The sequence below is a fragment of the Hibiscus syriacus genome, unplaced genomic scaffold, assembly GCF_006381635.1.
Source record: "Hibiscus syriacus cultivar Baekdansim isolate YM2019G1 unplaced genomic scaffold, ASM638163v2 tig00111506_pilon, whole genome shotgun sequence".
NCBI lineage: Eukaryota > Viridiplantae > Streptophyta > Magnoliopsida > Malvales > Malvaceae > Hibiscus > Hibiscus syriacus.
The window spans coordinates 786,942-804,931 of NW_024063109.1; the positions used below are offsets into that span (position 1 = coordinate 786,942).

A 17,990-nucleotide genomic window follows, 5' to 3' on the forward strand; every position below is an offset into this window, starting at 1 on the left:
TAAAATTAGAAAGTTATATCCCTCATACTTCGTATAAAAAATATTTAATTTTTATTACATATTTTATAAAATTAGAAAGTTAAAAACAAATTTTTTTCACTAAAAATGTTTTATAAAATTGATCCGGACTTAAATTCGTATTACGTATAAACATAAATATATATTTTAATAAATTTTATATATTAGACGTGTGACCATAGTTCAAATTCATATACATGTAGTGATTTTCTTTATTATTAAAAATTCATTTCTATTAACATACATGTTTTTCAATTTCTAAAAATTAGAAAATAAAAATTATTTTTCGAAATAAAAATAAAATCGAAAAATATTTTAGAAAAGCATACGACTTTTTTTTTCCAAATATCTCACAATAGCGTTACCGTTAGGTAATTTAACTTCATTTCCCATTATTTCTTGGATTAAAATATCAATAAATATTTATATGTTAAGAATAAAATATGTTGAGTATTTTTCATACGGTAAAAAGATAATTATTTTAAAAATAATTAAGATGTCTTACATTACATTGCAACTTTCATACATGAGAATGTGATTAGGAAGGAGATAAGAACGATTAGCATTTCATTACATTACATTGGTCATCCTATGTATCACACGGGATAGATAAAAGAGATTGGTGGGAGTGTCGTCCTTTCTAAAAATTTTAAATTTTATTATAAAATTTAGATTTTTTTATATTTTATTAATTATATTTAGTCTTCCTAAAATTTTATAAGCTCGTAACTTTAACAAAAAATTATATATTCCTCCATACTCATATATAAAATACCACACTATATTTATGTCACTCCCATTCAACAATTAAAATTCAAATGCTCAACACTAAGCATCAAAGTGGGATGATGTTGAGGAAATCTCATCTCTAATCAAACTACTTTTTAAGAAAAATAATAAAAATTATTTTCCGTTTCATTAATTTTTTTAATTTTAAAATTATCTCATTCACGATATCCTATTAGAAAAATCAACAAATACAACAATTATATTTCATTTTCCATTCTTATTTGTCTAATTCTTATACACGTATTAAAATAAATCTGTGAAATCTATCAATCATTTTTTGGAATAGTTTTCTCATCTATCGTTTTATAGAACTTAACATATGATCAAGTGTATCTCTTAAAACTATGTGCTAAGTCAAAATAAGATAAAATAATGAAATGGAAGGAATATTATCAAATTTGATTATATAAAAGTATAATTTCCTAGATTTATCAATTCTAGCTAGAGAGACAGCAGAATCCACGATACCACGCGTGTGCTTCCTTGTTTTTTTTTTATTTGTTGTTCTTTCTCTGGGTTGTAACCCCACTCACTTATTCTTCAGCAATTATTAAATTTTCTTTTCATCCCTTGGGGGCAAAAGAATAATTGAAAGAAAAAGGCATGTTGGTCGGTGATCATGATTGCTGAAATGATATATGAAAAATAGTACATGTAAGTGAATTAGTGTTTGATATTGATGGGTTTATTGTGTGTCAATATATATATAAAAGGAAAATGACAGGAAAATTGCAGCTCTTAGGTTGTTGGAAGTGGAAAATTATGATAATTGAAATGATCGAGACTTGAAAATCTTGGGCATCAGTATCATGTAGCCCTTTATTATTAAGCTGGGAAAGCACGCGCATGAGCCATTTACCCAACACTACCTCTCTACTCTTTCTCGCAACTCACGCACTCGTAAGCAATTCATGTTTTACACGTATCAATTGGATGGACGGGGTGCAGTGCCAGTCATATCCATTTAGATTAACAAAATTTAAATTTAATTAACAAAATTTAACGAATAATAATCATCCATAATTTATTCAAATGTTAATCTTTTATAAAAAAATGATTTATTATATATTTAAAGTTACTCTAGATTGATTAGAGATTCGACTGAAATTTCTTGTATATAAAACTATTTATAAATACATTGAGTTATTTTGTTTTTTTTTTCACTTTCTACTTTTTTTATACCCATTATTAGGAGTATTATAATAGGTTCAATCTGTTAGACGGTTAGTCCAAATAGTTATCTATTATGGTATGAGCTATATAGGTCAAGTCTTATTTATTAATGTAGTCAATTATTTTATAATATCAATCTTATCAAAATGATACTCTTGATTTTTGTAAAAATTCCTAGCACTTCTTCTTCATTCTCTATCTTGCTTATTCTTCAGTTGCCTATTCTCTTAACGATCTTGCATGCTAACGTTATTGAGTTTAATATGGATTTCTATATGATATCAGAGCTACTATAATCTTTAAGGAGAATATTTTATTAGTTGTTGTTGATGTAATTTTAGGTTTCAACTTCATGATTCTATAAGATTTTTTCCGTCATCGAATAAGATTATTTTCTAGTAAGATTGTTCGTTTGGTGAAATTGTTTTGAAGAATTACTTTTTCTGGTGAGATCTATTCTTTTCATTGATTTGTCGTATGTTCGTATTTATTTTCATCTTTTTTTCCTTATGTGTTTCATCTGATATTGTGTTGATAGCACTTTACTGGATAAAGTTGACGTTTTTACACAAAAATTATCATAACATGAATTAATTACCCGTCAGGCATTGTTTCAAAATTTTTTACAGATATATCATCCATCCTAAAAAGGCGCGGACCTTACTCGAGCGTGGTTACGTCAGCGAAAGGCATAGATCATCATTCGCGCCTTGTCATAAAGGTTACTATATCAGTAAATTTTTCTAAAACATATCTAATAGATAATTAATTCATTTCAAAGTGATTTTGGATAAAACGCCGTTATAATAAGCTCAATTTGTTAATAATGGTCGACTCAATCTATTAGGCGATTAGTCCAAACATTTATCTGTTATGATTTGAGCTGCTATATAAGGTAAATTCTTATTCATTTAATGTGAGTTCATACTTTATAATATCGATGTTATGAAATGAATAACATTGTTTTTTTTTGTCAAAATTCCCAACACATCTTCTTTATTCTCTGTCTTGTTTGTTCTTCAATTATTACAAGGCGATAATGATAAATGATTGTAGTAAAAGTTTTTTTTTAAATAAAAAAGGGAAAACCAGTAATGGAGAAGGGAAGGTGGAAAATAAGTGGGTGGGCCCACGTTCCTCCACCAAATGATTTGAAATCCGCAAAACGACGCCAAGCTGGCCACTAAAATCTAGAAGTGCAAGCACGTGTCGCGTTCCTAACTCCTTTCACACACTCACTATACGACATTCTCCCTTAATTTATTTTTGCCCTTTAACTAAGCAAATGATTTCGATACACTTAATCCACTGCCAATGCCAATTTGCATACTAATAAATATAAATAAATAAATGATAACATTGCTGCATGCTTAATTTCTGTAATCTCACAAATTACCATCAATATATAATTAATCATTTATAATGTTGATATTATGTTTACAGTATCCAAATAAATTCAAGATATTTTGGTAATGATGACGTTATGTTCATTGCATCTTGAGTTGGTTTATTATCACCGTAATCCACCACTAATATTTTTATTGATTTTTAATAGTGCTTTATCGTTATTTAATAAAATAAATATATTTGTAAATATAATGTTAGTAAATGTAATTTCAGGTCCTAAGTGCAGATGTCATTCTCATGAAAATAAGAGCTCCTTCACAAACAAAAAACCTAAAACTCACTTTTATTAAATAAATATTAATTAACACACCAATTCCTCAATAATATCAATTTTATTTTTTTTATATGTGCATCCTGCTCATCGTTTCTTATTTGTTTTCCGGGTTTTCTTATTTCCGTATTTCAGTTTTAATTAGGTCAAAATATTTGAGTTATTTTATTTTTTAAAATTCAAATAGAATTGAATTTTATAGTTTAAATAAATTAAATTATAAATATCTCTAGGTTTTTTATAGTTTTAAAAAAAATACAAATCGACCATTCTCAATAAAATTTAAATTTTAATATATATATATATTCAAATATTTATAAAAACCACGAATATGTTTATATTAATTTATTTTAGAAACATTAAAATTAATTAATCTAGTAGGATAAGGGATTCCTCTCAAACAAGTTAAAAATAAATTTAAATCTTGACAAAAAAAATGACTCTTTTATAGTTTTATTTAGACAAATTGACAACAGAGATCCTTGATTAGGGATGGGTATGGGTCGGGTCAGGTCGGGTTTTGGTCCACCCGACCCGACCCGAGAACAAGGAGTCTTCAACCCGAGACCTGACCCGACCAAAACAAGTTTTCATTCGACCCGAAATAATTAAAAAATTATTTTTATTAAATAAAACAGTGATTTAATTGAAAAAATAATATATAGAGGGGTAATAATTGTAATTATCTCTAAATATTTAAGGTAAAACTATATATATATATATATATATATATTTTTTGGGTCGGATCGAGTAATTTTCACCCTAAACTCAAACCCGACCTGACCCAAACCCTAAACTTTTTTAAAAAAATCTGATCAGATTAGGTCAAGTTGAAACCCGTCGGATTCGGGTCTCATGCTCATCCTATCATGGTACGGATCACTTTATAATCCTTTTTTATATGGCTGGTGATTGTATAAAAGAGAATTGATGGCTGGTGATGAAGAGTGTATAATTTATTAGGGCATCTCTATCTTTTTCTCCTTTAAGAAAAAAAAAACTATCTTGAAAAACAGAAAGTAGCAGGTTTCACAGAATAAATATAAACGTAGAAATTAGCATTCAGGAATTAATGCAGAAAAGCATAGAGAATCCATGTGCAACATGGAGCTTTCGAAAGACTGAGGGGGATTTGAATTAAGAATATGTGATAGAATATAAAAAGAAAGGATCACTTACTAGCATAATATTATATTAACAAAAAGATCAATTTTAAAGTTATTCATCAAATCTGTGATGTTAGATAATCGTACATATAAAATTTTAATTTTGATCCAATTATATACATAAATTTTTATTTTGATCCAATCATACATATTTAAAAATAAATACAATAATTCTATAATTAATTAAATTAAATTAAAATTTTATGTATACAGTTATATGATTTCTACGTAAATATATTTAGTCACTCAACTATAACTTTAGTTATGTTTTTGTCATACACTTTTTCTTTTCTTCAAAATCGTCACTAACGTTACATTTTGATTTTATTTGGTCATCCACTGTTAGATAATTAATTGTGATACTAGCGAGTCACCATTAGGTAATGTCATGTCATCATTGAAAAAATAAAAATTATCACTTCAGTTTTTTTAATTTTGTGACCAAAATGAAGCTAAAATGTAACAACAATGATGATTTTAAAAAAATAGATGACTGGCCGAAACAAAATTAAAGTGGTAGTTCGGTGACTAAATACGTAGTTTACTCAAAATAATTATGTATAAATATTACATTAATGAAAATTGTTTTTTTTTTGTAGAAACCGCTAATTTATTAAAAAATAAGAATATCCAATTACAATGAAAGATTACGACCATAATCGTAAACTAAACATTTCATTAGGATATTTTCATGTAACAATTGACACAAAAACTAGCCACTTAATATCACATAAGGATCATACAAGGAAAATGTCAAAACCTAACAAAAAAACTTGAACAAAAGATAGATACGAACAAATATGACTGCGTCGGTAAACGAACCGCAAAAGGGGATCGAGCTACTGAAAGATCATCGAAAAATCGCAAATCAAAGTCGAGCGATGTGAGAAAACTATTCACAAACGCAAATGGCGCATCCAAATCCAATATAGGGTCTAAAGCAGGGAAGATCAACATGATAACATATAAACACCATCTTGATCAATCTTGGCGAAATCAAATCCAACCCTAAAAGATGAACGAAAACAACAGTCAAATGATAAAAAATATGCCATAAAATAGAGACAAACGTGTCATAAAGGCATAATTATTATAAACTGAAAAGATAAATATACGATATAAAAAATAAAAAGAAAATGAAGAATATCGACGGTCGACGACTAACACCAAAATTGATATTGTCATCAGCTAACAAAGATAAAAAAAGGATGCAAAGAAAAAAAAAGCAAAGAAAACTAGGGCTTTTATTTACTTTATTAATTTTTTATACATATAAAAATTTAGGTCAATGATGGCTCCTAAAGTTCAGGATCATGGCACACCTAAGACCTAATTGAGATTCATATATAAATTTACAGATTGCCCAAAAAAATATCGATGGTAGGATTCAAACTTTGTCTTACAAACTCAAATTCTTAAATCTCAACCACTTGTAATAACCCATTTATTTACTTTATTAATTAGCTTATTTTTTTAAGTTAATGAAAATTCATGTTTAGTTTGATATCCATAGTGTAGCGAAGATAAAAAACTTATGAATGTTTATAATAAAACTTAAGTAACAATAATTTTTCCCTTAACTTCATCAGTTTAGTTATTTTAATAATTTAATTCTTAAATTTTATTGTATATTTTCCTTAATATTTTTTTTTCAAATTAGCCAAATACAATAAAACGGTATTAATATTTTATCTTTATTAAAATATTAATCACAACTATTTTATCTTTTTCTATTACGTTATCAAAAATTGTAAAAAAAATATTGAAAACTTAAAAAATTAAAATTAAAATTGTCATTTTAATAATAATATATTAATTAATATTTAATTTTTAATAGTTGTGATTGTAATATAATATTTGTTCAAAATTTTCTTAAACCATTAACAATGTATATACACATTGTAGACGCAATTGTTCAAACATAAATCTTCTAGGAAGAATAATATTCTCTTTATCATCAAGATGACTCGGTGTGTTAACTTTCTTTTAATTTTTAATGACATGATAAAAATGATAAATTAATTAATATCAGTTTAAAATAAATTAACAAAAAAAGTTTAAAGCTAAAAATAAGGCAATAAAAGTTGAAGGAAATATTTTTCGCCAAAAATTTATAGATTAAATATAGCAAGTTGGGAGGCAGAAATCGGTGGTCTCATGCGTACCAAAACAGTCGAGCAGCCATAAAAAGCCTCTCCCTTGGTCCCTGCCCGTCACCTTTATATCTCAGTGCTCTCTGCAACTTAACAGATTAAATTATTATATATTTCATCAATATGGGATGCTCCATTCATGACCTGTGTCTCCTTTAATGATTTCTCTCTTGTATATAATCAACAACTGAATAATGATTAATTAACTATGAAAAAGAAAGAATATTAGACAAGGACTTTGCTCAAGCATCCAACTTCCTTTTCAATGGATTTCATTTTTTATATATTATTAAACATGCAATGCAGTATACTGGTCAAATTGAATCTCGGCGATACGAATGTTAAAATCAAAGTAAATAGGAGTAGCAGGCACTAGCATTAGCATAATTCTCTCGCCATAGCCTGCCTGCCTATACAAAGTTATCGAAACAATAGTAAAGATGATTCTCAGGCCGCAACGTATGTGTGCAGGTATTGACCAAAAGGGCGGATGAGAGTAACCGTATCTCTTAAAAACTTTAAATTTTTAAGTTTTTTAACTTTTTTTTATACATTTTCGGTTGAAAATTGTTTTCACCATTTTAAAATTTTATAAATTCACTCGTTAACGTAGAACCTATACCTTGTATGTGTGAATATCCCCTCCCCATGGCCGTGAATGTAACGCAGCATCTGCAATTACCTCCTTTTAACTTTTGACTCCAGTTTTTGGCCGAAAGAGGAAAATAAACAATGCTTTGGTTTCTTAATTAGCATCCACTTCAAGTATGCGCCACAAGTTTGAAATGTAATCCCAAAGGAATTTGATTTGTGTGTTTATTTCAGTCACCCAAAGTTGTGTTGGGAAAGAAAATAAACGTGAAACAGTTGAAGTGTATGACTGCGAGAAATGGTGGGGGGGAAGCATCATCGTTGTCAGTAATCACCACATTCTCACATGCACGCAGCATATGTATGTATGCATCATGCATGTATAATGTTTAAAAGAAATCAGAACCCTACAGAAAATGGTTCTTCAATCTTTTGACGTACTTCTCGGACCGTAGTTTTTTACTATTTTCGGCTTCTTCGGGTCTCCCCACTTGCTTCACTATTGGGAACTTTTTCAGGTGAAATGGTATGTGTTCTTCAGCGTGGGAGATGGATTATTAAAAGAGAGAACACATTTAACCTCAATCCTAAAATTTAAAAAGTGTTTAATCGGTTGTTGGCAATTCATTCATTTTAATTCAAAGAGAGTTACAAGCGATTAGAGAATAACTTTTGACATGTGTTTTTTTATGGGAGAGAGTTAATCATAATGTGGAATGTAAAGGTGAAGGAGAAGGACTAATCTCTTTCTCAATTTTAGTTATTGGGTGTTTATAGTATCTCTAGCAAGTGGTGCAAGACAGAGCTATTATGATTTCTCGTAGATCAGCAGATTAAATAGATTTTGTAGTTAGACTTTCAGATTCCGTTCTACTATATCAGGAGAAGTTGTCAAAAATCTTATTTATATACTGTAGTTGACTTGGAGACATTTTCAGAAGATATGAGTTTCTTGAAGATTCTAATAAATGGAAGACATATCCGAAAGATTTTAGTTGATGGAGAGATAACAATCTTTAAATATTGTTTTTTTTAAGAAGTAACAAAAAGAATCTCGCTCCACATTTAACCTTAATTTCTACATGTAATCGCACATTGTTGTAGCTATACTATATCATGGCATGGCAAACTCGATCTTGTAGTACTTGTTAATATTTAAGATTACCTTACTAAAGTAATGGTTGTCCCTTATTCTAACATGTAATGGGATAAGGGGGAGGTATGATAGTAGATTGTCCCTAACACTAGGTTGAGAACAGCTTTCGTAGGAGATCTCCAAATTATGAAATGCCCTCCATAAAACTCGATCCCATGACTTAAGATTAAGAATATTGTGATTTAATGGTTTGGAGTTGGTATTACAATGAATTAAGGGAAAGGAAGGTGGGAGCCCACCATAAAGAAGACTAACCCTACACCAAATAGCTTTAACACACAGTAGAAATTATTGTTCCTTCTCTCCAGCTATATTTATATGCTCTCTACTGCACTTTCCGAAGCCCAGTTGAATGGAACTTAATTAGCTTCTCTCTCCCTTCCCCCAAGGCATCGACAACACCAACACTTCATTTTTTAGCCATGCCTCTCAACTGTATAGCACCAAAACCTGAACATAGTAGCAGCAATGGACGAGTGGAAGCTCTTTCAGAGATGTCCAAGTCCCATAAAAGGGCTGCCTTGTTTCCTATAACTTTGAAGGTCTCTTTCTACATTAGATATTGATGCTTTTTTTTTTCTGCATATGATAGAGTAATTAGTGTTTTAATCTTTTGTTCATATTGGTTTCTTTACACAGTTTGAGGAGGTAGTCTACAAGGTGAAGCTGGAGCAGAAAGGATCACGCTGGGGTTCGTGGATCACCCGAGAAAATACCATACTCAATGGAATAACAGGAGTAGTTTATCCCGGAGAAATACTAGCAATGTTAGGTCCATCCGGAAGTGGTAAAACCACCCTCCTTACTGCCCTCGGCGGCCGTCTGACGGGCAAACTATCCGGGAAGATAACCTACAATTGTCAGCCTTTTTGTGGTGCCTTGAAACGAAGAACAGGTTTCGTGGCTCAGGATGATGTTTTATACCCCCATCTCACTGTGACCGAGACCCTTTTATTCACAGCACTACTGAGGCTACCCAACAGCTTGAGCCGAGATGAGAAAGCCCAGCATGTCGAGCGAGTCATCTCCGAGCTGGGGTTAACTAGGTGTCGAAACAGCATGATCGGAGGCCCACTCTTTAGAGGTATATCAGGCGGGGAGAAGAAAAGGGTTAGCATTGGCCAGGAAATGCTAATCAACCCGAGCCTACTTTTGCTAGACGAGCCCACCTCGGGTTTGGACTCGACCACGGCACAACGGATCCTGACCACGATCAAAGGCCTTGCTAGTGGTGGTCGAACTGTTGTCACCACCATTCATCAGCCTTCGAGTCGACTGTATCACACGTTCGACAAGGTGGTCTTGCTCTCGGAGGGCTGCCCTATCTACTACGGTTCAGCATCCACGGCGTTAGATTATTTTTCTTCCATTGGCTTCTCCACATCCTTGACTATCAACCCAGCTGATCTGTTGCTTGATCTTGCAAACGGTAATTTCTTTAGCTTTACTATATATATTTACTTCCCTTCATGATATACAGAGACTGGTGGGGAATGAGAAGCTTTCAACAACACATGGGGTATGAATATGATCTGTTGGCCTACCATAAATATATGATGCTTCCACCTTTATATCCCCCTTAAGGACAATGGAGTATTATCAGCCCCACCCTTTAGAGTCACTTTGCTTTACCATTACATGATCAGATTCTGTCATCATTTTCATCAATACCATACTAAGCTTTGAAGTACACCAAATTTCAATGCAGGAATCAGTCCTGATTTTAAGCCCTCGAGGGAGAAAGTTGAGAACACGGAAGAAGAGAAATCCGTAAAGAATGCTCTGATTTCTGCTTATGAGAAAAATATTTCCACAAGACTGAAAGCCGAGCTTTGCAGTACGGATGTGAATAACTACGTCAATACAAATGAAGCATCTGCAAGTAAATTTTTCCCCAGATAAATTTAACCAACCTTTGCTCTGGTTTTTAAGATGAATTCAAGTCTAAGTAGTAATACTAGGCGCAGGAAATGACATGTCGGAACAGTGGTGCACAAGCTGGTGGCACCAGTTCAAGGTGCTGCTCCAGAGGGGGGTTAGAGAAAGGAGATACGAAGCCTTCAACAGGCTAAGGATTTTCCAAGTGATCAGCGTTGCAGTACTGGGTGGACTCCTGTGGTGGCATACACCAGCTTCTCACATCTCAGACCGAGTAAGACGAACTGCTCTTCTTTGTATCTTTCATGCTAAGCTAAGGTTTCAACATCTTCTAACTTCATTTGGCATCTTAAACCAACAGATTGCACTGCTGTTCTTCTTCTCCGTCTTCTGGGGCTTTTATCCGCTCTACAATGCGGTATTCACGTTCCCTCAAGAAAGAACAATGCTCATCAAGGAACGATCTTCCGGCATGTATCGCCTTTCTTCCTACTTCCTCGCCCGAACATTCGGTGACCTTCCGCTGGAACTTGCTCTCCCAACAGCTTTCGTCTTCATTATCTATTGGATGGGTGGCCTAAAGCCCGATCCGGTTACCTTCATCCTCTCCCTTCTAGTCGTACTTTACAGTGTCCTCGTCTCGCAAAGTCTAGGCCTAGCATTTGGGGCCATTCTCATGGACATTAAACAAGCCACCACGTTAGCTTCGGTTACTACACTCGTTTTCCTTATAGCCGGGGGATACTACGTTCAACAAATCCCTTCCTTCATAGTGTGGCTCAAATACCTGAGTTATAGCTACTACTGTTACAAGCTTCTGCTAGGGGTTCAGTACAATGAGGACGATGTTTACGAGTGCTCCAAGGGCGAATTATGTAGGGTAGGAGATCTTCCTGCTATTAAATCAATGGGATTGAACAATTTGTGGATCGATGTGGCCATTATGGCACTCATGCTGGTCGGCTATCGACTTGTCGCTTACATGGCGCTTCATCGAGTGCGGTTGAGGTGAATATTAAATGTGGCAAAGTCGAATTTTTACATTGGTTTTAAAAGAAAATTCAACCAGCATCCCTTTTATGATTCGATATGTACCGAGTATGAAACCCCCCCCCCCATTTTTTGTCATAGTTCTTAGGTAATATACTACTAACTCGCGAGTTCTTAATCTAATTTGAGTTTTGAATGTTATGCGATGAACAAATGCATCCCACAAATGCTGTAGATTAGGACAATTAAGTAAATAAGAAAAACCAGAGTCCAGAGTTTTGGTGGGGTTGTGAATCTAAAACCCACTTTAACAGCATCATCCAAGAGGGCGCACTCAACAGCAAAAAAGAATAATAAATGGAACATCTGATCACGGTGATGACTGATGGAAAAGACGGGAGTTCATCAGAGCATACCACCAAAGCTTTCTTTCATTTTTATATTAAAAAGATGAATTTTAATCAGTAAAAAAGAATGGAAGAGAGATCTGGATTCAGTTAAATATGGATCTTCAGGTCAAAGCAATTGAGACAAAATATGAGAATCGTCATCAAGATCGTGTCCACCATTCTCAGTAGAATTGTTTAGCAGTGAGATCTAACATCCACATGGCGGGGGATAGGATGTAGAAAGAAGATGAGTGGAGAAACATGTAAGCAATAAATGACAGCAGAGGGTCGGCATATTAGCATGGGCATGGCGTTTCCTACTTTGAAGATGATGGATGGATGGTGTATCTACGCTAAATACATCATCCTCCAAGCAAATGACAATCTATAAATCTGTCCTTTTATTCTTTATATATGTGCATATGGATGATGTGGGTTTCATTTTTCAGCTTTTATCAAAGTGCTAACCTCACTGGAGAGACTAGGCTATCGCCTGCACTGGCCTAACTCAAAACAAAACAAAACGGGTATATTAGTATTATATATTTGCACATCAGCTTGATTCGGATCTCAAGGTAAGAAATAGTACAATTTTGAAGATCTTGCTCAACTCATCATGCATTAGAGCTGACGATGCTACCGTTTACGATTGCAAACTACCATTAATTAACTATCAATTGACATTAAAAAAATATTATTTAAAAGATTGAAACTTCGATAATTGAAATATTAAAGAAAATTAAGATTATAATTTTTCCTATCAGCAGGGTTTTCGTCCCTAATTTTCTCTCTCTACTTGTGTCGATGTTAATCTATCTTTTTCTTCATCCTTGTACCGTGGATGATACTAATCTAAATATTGGTCATCAATAGTTAGTATTAATTATTTTTATTTTATTTAAATATATTATATTTTTAAAAACTTTATTTTTATAGTATTTTATTTAAATATATTATATTTTTAAACTTTATTTTTATAGTACGTTTTCGATCGTTTGTTATGTTTATTTTAATAGCATGTCTTTATACATTTCATTCTAAATTTTGGTACGTTTTCAATCGCTTGACCGTTATTTTCGTTTGTTCAATTTTTTAGGATTGGATTTGACATTTCTATGACTGATCAAAATTACGCTTATTTGTTATCATGCTGATCTTTCATGCTTTAGACTATCGATTAGATTTCGATATGCGATTTGTATTCGTGAGTAATTTTCTCATGCCACTCGATTCTGACTTGTGGTTTCTCAGTGATCTTTTAATAGTCTAATCCCCTTTGATGATTCATTTACCAATGCAGTCAGATCTATTTGTATCTATCTTTTATTCGAGCTTATTTGATTTGGCTTTTTAACATTTTCCTTATATGATATTTGTGTGATTTTAAATGATTAATTTCGTGTGTTTAGGGCTTAGGGTTAAAGAGTTTTCTTTTTCCATTATACTTATTAAAAAATAATTAAACGTGTGATATATTCTTAAAATTAATACGATACATTAACTTTAATTTTTATTCAATTAGATACATAAAATTATTATTTTTATATTATATTAATAATTATGATGATGATTTATAAAAAATAATAAAATAAAATAATATATATAATTATAAAAAATCATATATTGTATGGAATATTTAACAAAAGTTGATGGATGATTTTGAGATTTATCGCAAAAAATATATATAGAACTTTAAAAACAACAAAAGTTTTTATTTGATTACAGGATAAATTATACGTTTAATACTTAAACTATTAATTTTTGTTTAGTTTTGATACTTAAACTTTAATTTTTTTCAGAATCATATTTATCATTTAGTTTAGCTTTTATTTTGGTGCTCGCTGTTAAAATTTTAATAATGATTTTGACATACCATCATAAATTAATGTCACTTCATCATTGAAAAAAGTAAAAATGTCACGTCATCAGTTATATTTATTTTTTAAAGGTAAGATATCAAATTGAAAATTAAACTAAACGTCACAGATAATTTTAGAAAAATAAAATTTAAATATTAAACGGAAAAAAATAATAGTTTAGATAGTTTATAAGAGTAGGATGGAACTTTGTAAAGCTGTTAGGCCCATCAATAGTGGTTAGGCCAGCCCAAGAAGCGGAATTTCCAATCCCTAGTCGCGAAGCTGGTATTAGCAAATTTGGGATTGAAAGCAGAGGAGAACGAAATCCGACACTGTTTTGGAAATAGAATAAGCCATTGAAAGGAGAAGAAGAGCACAGTGAGTTGTTGATAAGATGGATGGAATCGGAGAGGACGGTGGAGGAATAAGGCTGAGCAAAAGGTTTTCCGATGACAAGCCCGGCACTTCGGCGGAAGTCGATTACAAGACAAAAGCAGGCACCGCTTGGAGCCATTCCTATCTCAACCAAAAGCCATGGCATCCCCTCTCCTATCCCAACCAACGCCGCAAGTGGATCGCCGAACAGACCCATGCCCAGCGCACCCGCCGTGCCGAAGAAGTTGCCCGCGAGGTCACTTTCTTTCTCTTCCTAATCTTTCTTTTATCTTCTTCTTCAATTCCCCTTACACTAAGTATTGTATTTTATGTTTTGTTACAGTATTCTCAAGAGCAAGAATTCTTTCGCCAGACTGCTTTAATTTCGAAGAAGGAGAAGGAAAAGGTTTTTCTTTCGCAATCTAAGTAGTTTCCTTTGGTTTTCCATCTTCGTTATCTTTTGAGACTAAATTACCCAACCCTAATTAAATTCCTAGATGGAGATGATGAAAGCTGTTAGCTTTATGTATGTTCGTCCGCCTGGTTATAATGCTGAAAGTGCCAAAGCGGCTGAGGTCGCCGATGAGAGGAAAATTACCGAGCAAAATTCCAATGATCATTCGACAACAATGTAATTTTGGTTTGAATATAAAACGTTTAATGTGCTTACTTGTTTTAATTTTAGCTGTTTTCCCTCTTTCTGAAATAGTTTTCTCAATTTATTAACTTCATTTTGCAGGCCACCGGAATCTTTGCCTGGTGGATGTACTATGACTAAAGAGAAGCAGAAATTGAGACCGAAAGATGTTTTCGGACGAGCTTTACCAACAGAGGAAGAGTTTGAAGTTCTTAAAAATGCCCCGCGGTATGTATCAACGGTAGTTCCTGCAATATTAATCATGGGGTAGTTGAAACCATAGATGATCATGGCTGTTAAACTAAAGGCAGTTTGATCTATTATGATAATGAAAAAAAACAGACAGTTTGATCTGATTTTTTATTGTTGAAATAAGCTATTTGATTGTCTATTTCCATGGTAATGTTTTGCTAATGAATTTAATTATAATACAGAAAAGAAACTGACTTGCATAAGGATTAAGGGTGCTCAGGCTACATTGTTTTAAGAAATGCTAAAACTAGCCATCTTATAAAAAGGGCAAAAAAATCTGATCTCATAGTTTAGCAAGTGTGAATTGATATTTTATTCGATTTGGTTTGCATGATGATGGCGCACTTTTAGGTTGGAGACTGGTGTTCCTGGTAGGGTTAAACCATTTGCTGTTGAAGTCCGTAATGTGAAATGTCTTCGATGTGGAAATTATGGGCACCAAAGTGGTGACCGTGACTGTCCATTGAAGGATATTATAATGCCAAATGAAGAGAGCCGTTTGAAAAGAGATGACCCCTTGACTGCTATAATGGCTCAAATGGATCCTACTGAGGTTGGTATTACTTCTTTATTGGTTCTGTTGAAAATTATTGATGGTTATTTCAAAGCTTAATCTTCAATCACTTTATTGCCCCAAATAATAACATGTATGCATACATCTTTTGAAAATATGGGAGCTGTCTTCCGTCACTACTATCTTTATTTTGAAATGTCTATTTTATAGTGAAGAGTTTTAACTTCCAATGTTAAGAATATTTTCAGTAGTTTATGCGCACCAAGTAATCAATAGTATTTGTTGTCTCATATGTTTCTTTGTTATTCATTTGGTTCCCGGCTTGATATGTATCCCAATTTTTGCAGCCTCCGAAGTGGGAGCTGAAGCAAAAACCAGGTTTGAGCCCTCCTCGTGGTGGATTTCGACCAGATGATCCAAATCAACAAATAGTTGCCGAGGATATATTTGATGAGTATGGAGGTGAATGCTTTTCCTATTGCAGACTCCTTGACAGGCAATTTTAGCTCATAACATCCAAGTTTCATGTTAACTGTTATCCGCTTTTTTGTTTTTTCATTTTTCTTGTTTACAGGATTCCTTTGTGGGGGTAATATTCCTGATTTGCTGACTAACATCTCTTGCAAACCCAAGAAAAGGAAGTCCTCAAAAAAGAGAAAACAGAAGATGAAGTCATCTCCAAGTTGTTGGGACTCGGAGGATCCTAATCAAGATGGCTTATCCTCAACTTCTGGTGATGATGAGAGAAAGCCGAAGGAGGAGAAGAAGACCAAGAAGAAGAAAAAGCGGAATCATTCTGGGTCAAGTTCTTCTGATAGTGCAGAATTTGATAGGCATCAAAGACGAAGAACACACAAGCATCTGCACACATTGGAGGACAGAGACTATGGGAAGCAATACAGGACTAAAGAAAGCAGAGAAAAGCGTTCATATGCATCTGAAGATTCTGACTCTAATCAGGAACACTCTGGTAAAAAGAGCAAGACAAAGCATTCTTATTCATCTGCGGAGGACTTTGATAGGCATTATAGGAAGAAAAAGAGTACCCACAAGCCTTATACAATGGATGATATGGATGCTGGTGGTAGACACAGGAAGAGTAAAAAGAGCAGACAAAGGCATTCTAATTCATCTGATGATGAGAATTATGGAAATGATAGGAAAAGTAAAAACAAACATTCCTATTCATCTGAAGATTCAGACCGTGGTAGGCATGAGTGTAGGAAAAAGACCATGCAAATGCATTATAACTCGGAATCAGAAGATCCAGACACTGTTAGGCGTAATAGGAGTGAAAAGTACAGACATAAACATCGTTATTCATCTGAAGATGATGCTCATCGACACCTTAAATGTGAAAAGAGTCGGAATAAGCATTCATCATCACGCAGAAATGAAGATTCTAGCTCTGATGCAGAGCGAAGAAGTAAACATCGTCGTCATCACTGAAACAGCCATAAGCTCCCAAATTTTGCCATCAGAATGAGAATCTGATTGTTTTTTGGCGTATACCAGATTGTGATGACAATGCAGAGGGGTGGGGGAAATTATAATGTTGTTACTAGCTATGATGACCCAGAAGCAGAAGAAATGAAATATCCTTGCCTGAACATGACTTCAATCGCTTGTCAGCCTTGAACCAAGTGAAGCTAAATGGATCTTGACCTTCTCTTTTGATGTTTATGCGTCTGCTATTGATGTTAAAAACTGATGAATCATGGAGTTTTTCTCATTGTAAAACACATTATTACAGGCCTGGAAACATTATTCAGCACGGTCTTTCAGTGATGGTATTGTGAGGAGCAAGAACATCATATAGAATTACAGATCATCGTCAAATCTTTGATGTGCGTCTTGCAATCTCGCATTTTAGGAAGTAATTCTCTTTAAGATGAATGCCATAGATTATCATTCTGTAATTTTTATCAACAGCTCAAGGGTCTGTACAAGATGAATGCAACAAAATATTTATTACAGTTTGTTTCTATGCTAAGATGTAGGTTTTCTTACTCCCACTCGCAGCACAATTATATGATTTAAATATGGATTTGAATATAAATTTGCAAGTAGAAATGTAAATTTTTAGGTTCAATGAAAAAATAAATGCTCAAATTATATTTTTCTCAATTAAAAGATATTTTTCGTTTGAAGTAAGTGTATAACATTTTTGGTATTATTCTTGTAAGTGTCTACATTGTAACGGATGTTAAAAATTGTTATTTAAAATTTTCAACGTTAATTCCCTTGTCCCATCCTCGTTCAGTCGTGCTCCCCTACCAAATTTAATTCGCGTTAAACAGTCGCAAAATCCCCTCAACGTTCATGTGTCGTTCGAACTAAATTTAGGGATTAGTAATTTAAGAGTTTGGGGT

General features: G+C 33.0%; 2 protein-coding genes across 5 annotated transcripts; both read left to right on the forward strand.

Moving 5' to 3' along the window:
* The first annotated feature begins 9,051 nt into the window (after positions 1–9,051).
* Positions 9,052–11,690, forward strand: LOC120164347 (ABC transporter G family member 14-like). Of its 2 annotated transcripts, none has more exons than XM_039174096.1 (5): positions 9,052–9,266; positions 9,364–10,153; positions 10,433–10,606; positions 10,686–10,876; positions 10,964–11,690. In XM_039174096.1, exons 1-5 carry the CDS (start codon positions 9,147–9,149, stop codon positions 11,612–11,614), a joined length of 1,926 nt encoding a protein of 641 aa, XP_039030027.1. In that variant the 5' UTR covers positions 9,052–9,146; the 3' UTR covers positions 11,615–11,690. The 2 variants fall into 2 exon arrangements, with proteins under 2 accessions (XP_039030027.1, XP_039030028.1); XM_039174097.1 differs by having other exon boundaries at positions 10,692–10,876.
* A 2,471-nt stretch (positions 11,691–14,161) lies between these two features.
* On the forward strand, positions 14,162–17,514 carry LOC120164326 (uncharacterized zinc finger CCHC domain-containing protein At4g19190-like). 3 transcript variants are annotated; one of them, XM_039174075.1, is made up of 8 exons: positions 14,162–14,471; positions 14,559–14,621; positions 14,713–14,846; positions 14,955–15,080; positions 15,456–15,657; positions 15,966–16,080; positions 16,193–16,653; positions 16,783–17,514. In XM_039174075.1, the coding sequence occupies exons 1-8, from the start codon at positions 14,235–14,237 to the stop codon at positions 17,065–17,067; spliced, it is 1,623 nt and encodes a 540-aa protein (XP_039030006.1). In that variant the 5' UTR covers positions 14,162–14,234; the 3' UTR covers positions 17,068–17,514. The 3 variants fall into 3 exon arrangements, with proteins under 3 accessions (XP_039030006.1, XP_039030005.1, XP_039030003.1); XM_039174074.1 differs by having other exon boundaries at positions 14,163–14,471; positions 16,193–16,571; positions 16,635–17,510; XM_039174072.1 differs by having other exon boundaries at positions 14,165–14,471; positions 16,193–17,501.
* Positions 17,515–17,990: the final 476 nt, after the last annotated feature.

Excerpts from the sequence above, each read along its gene's own strand:
- LOC120164347 (XM_039174096.1), top strand. The coding sequence starts at position 9,147 with ATGCCTCTCAACTGTATAGCACCAAAACCTGAACATAGTAGCAGCAAT. Across the intron at positions 10,607-10,685 it reads TACAAATGAAGCATCTGCAA|GCGCAGGAAATGACATGTCG; the intron begins GTAAATTTTTCC and ends TAGTAATACTAG. Across the intron at positions 10,877-10,963 it reads CTTCTCACATCTCAGACCGA|ATTGCACTGCTGTTCTTCTT; the intron begins GTAAGACGAACT and ends TTAAACCAACAG.
- LOC120164326 (XM_039174072.1), top strand. The coding sequence starts at position 14,235 with ATGGATGGAATCGGAGAGGACGGTGGAGGAATAAGGCTGAGCAAAAGG. Across the intron at positions 14,472-14,558 it reads CCGAAGAAGTTGCCCGCGAG|TATTCTCAAGAGCAAGAATT; the intron begins GTCACTTTCTTT and ends GTTTTGTTACAG. Across the intron at positions 15,081-15,455 it reads GTTCTTAAAAATGCCCCGCG|GTTGGAGACTGGTGTTCCTG; the intron begins GTATGTATCAAC and ends GCGCACTTTTAG.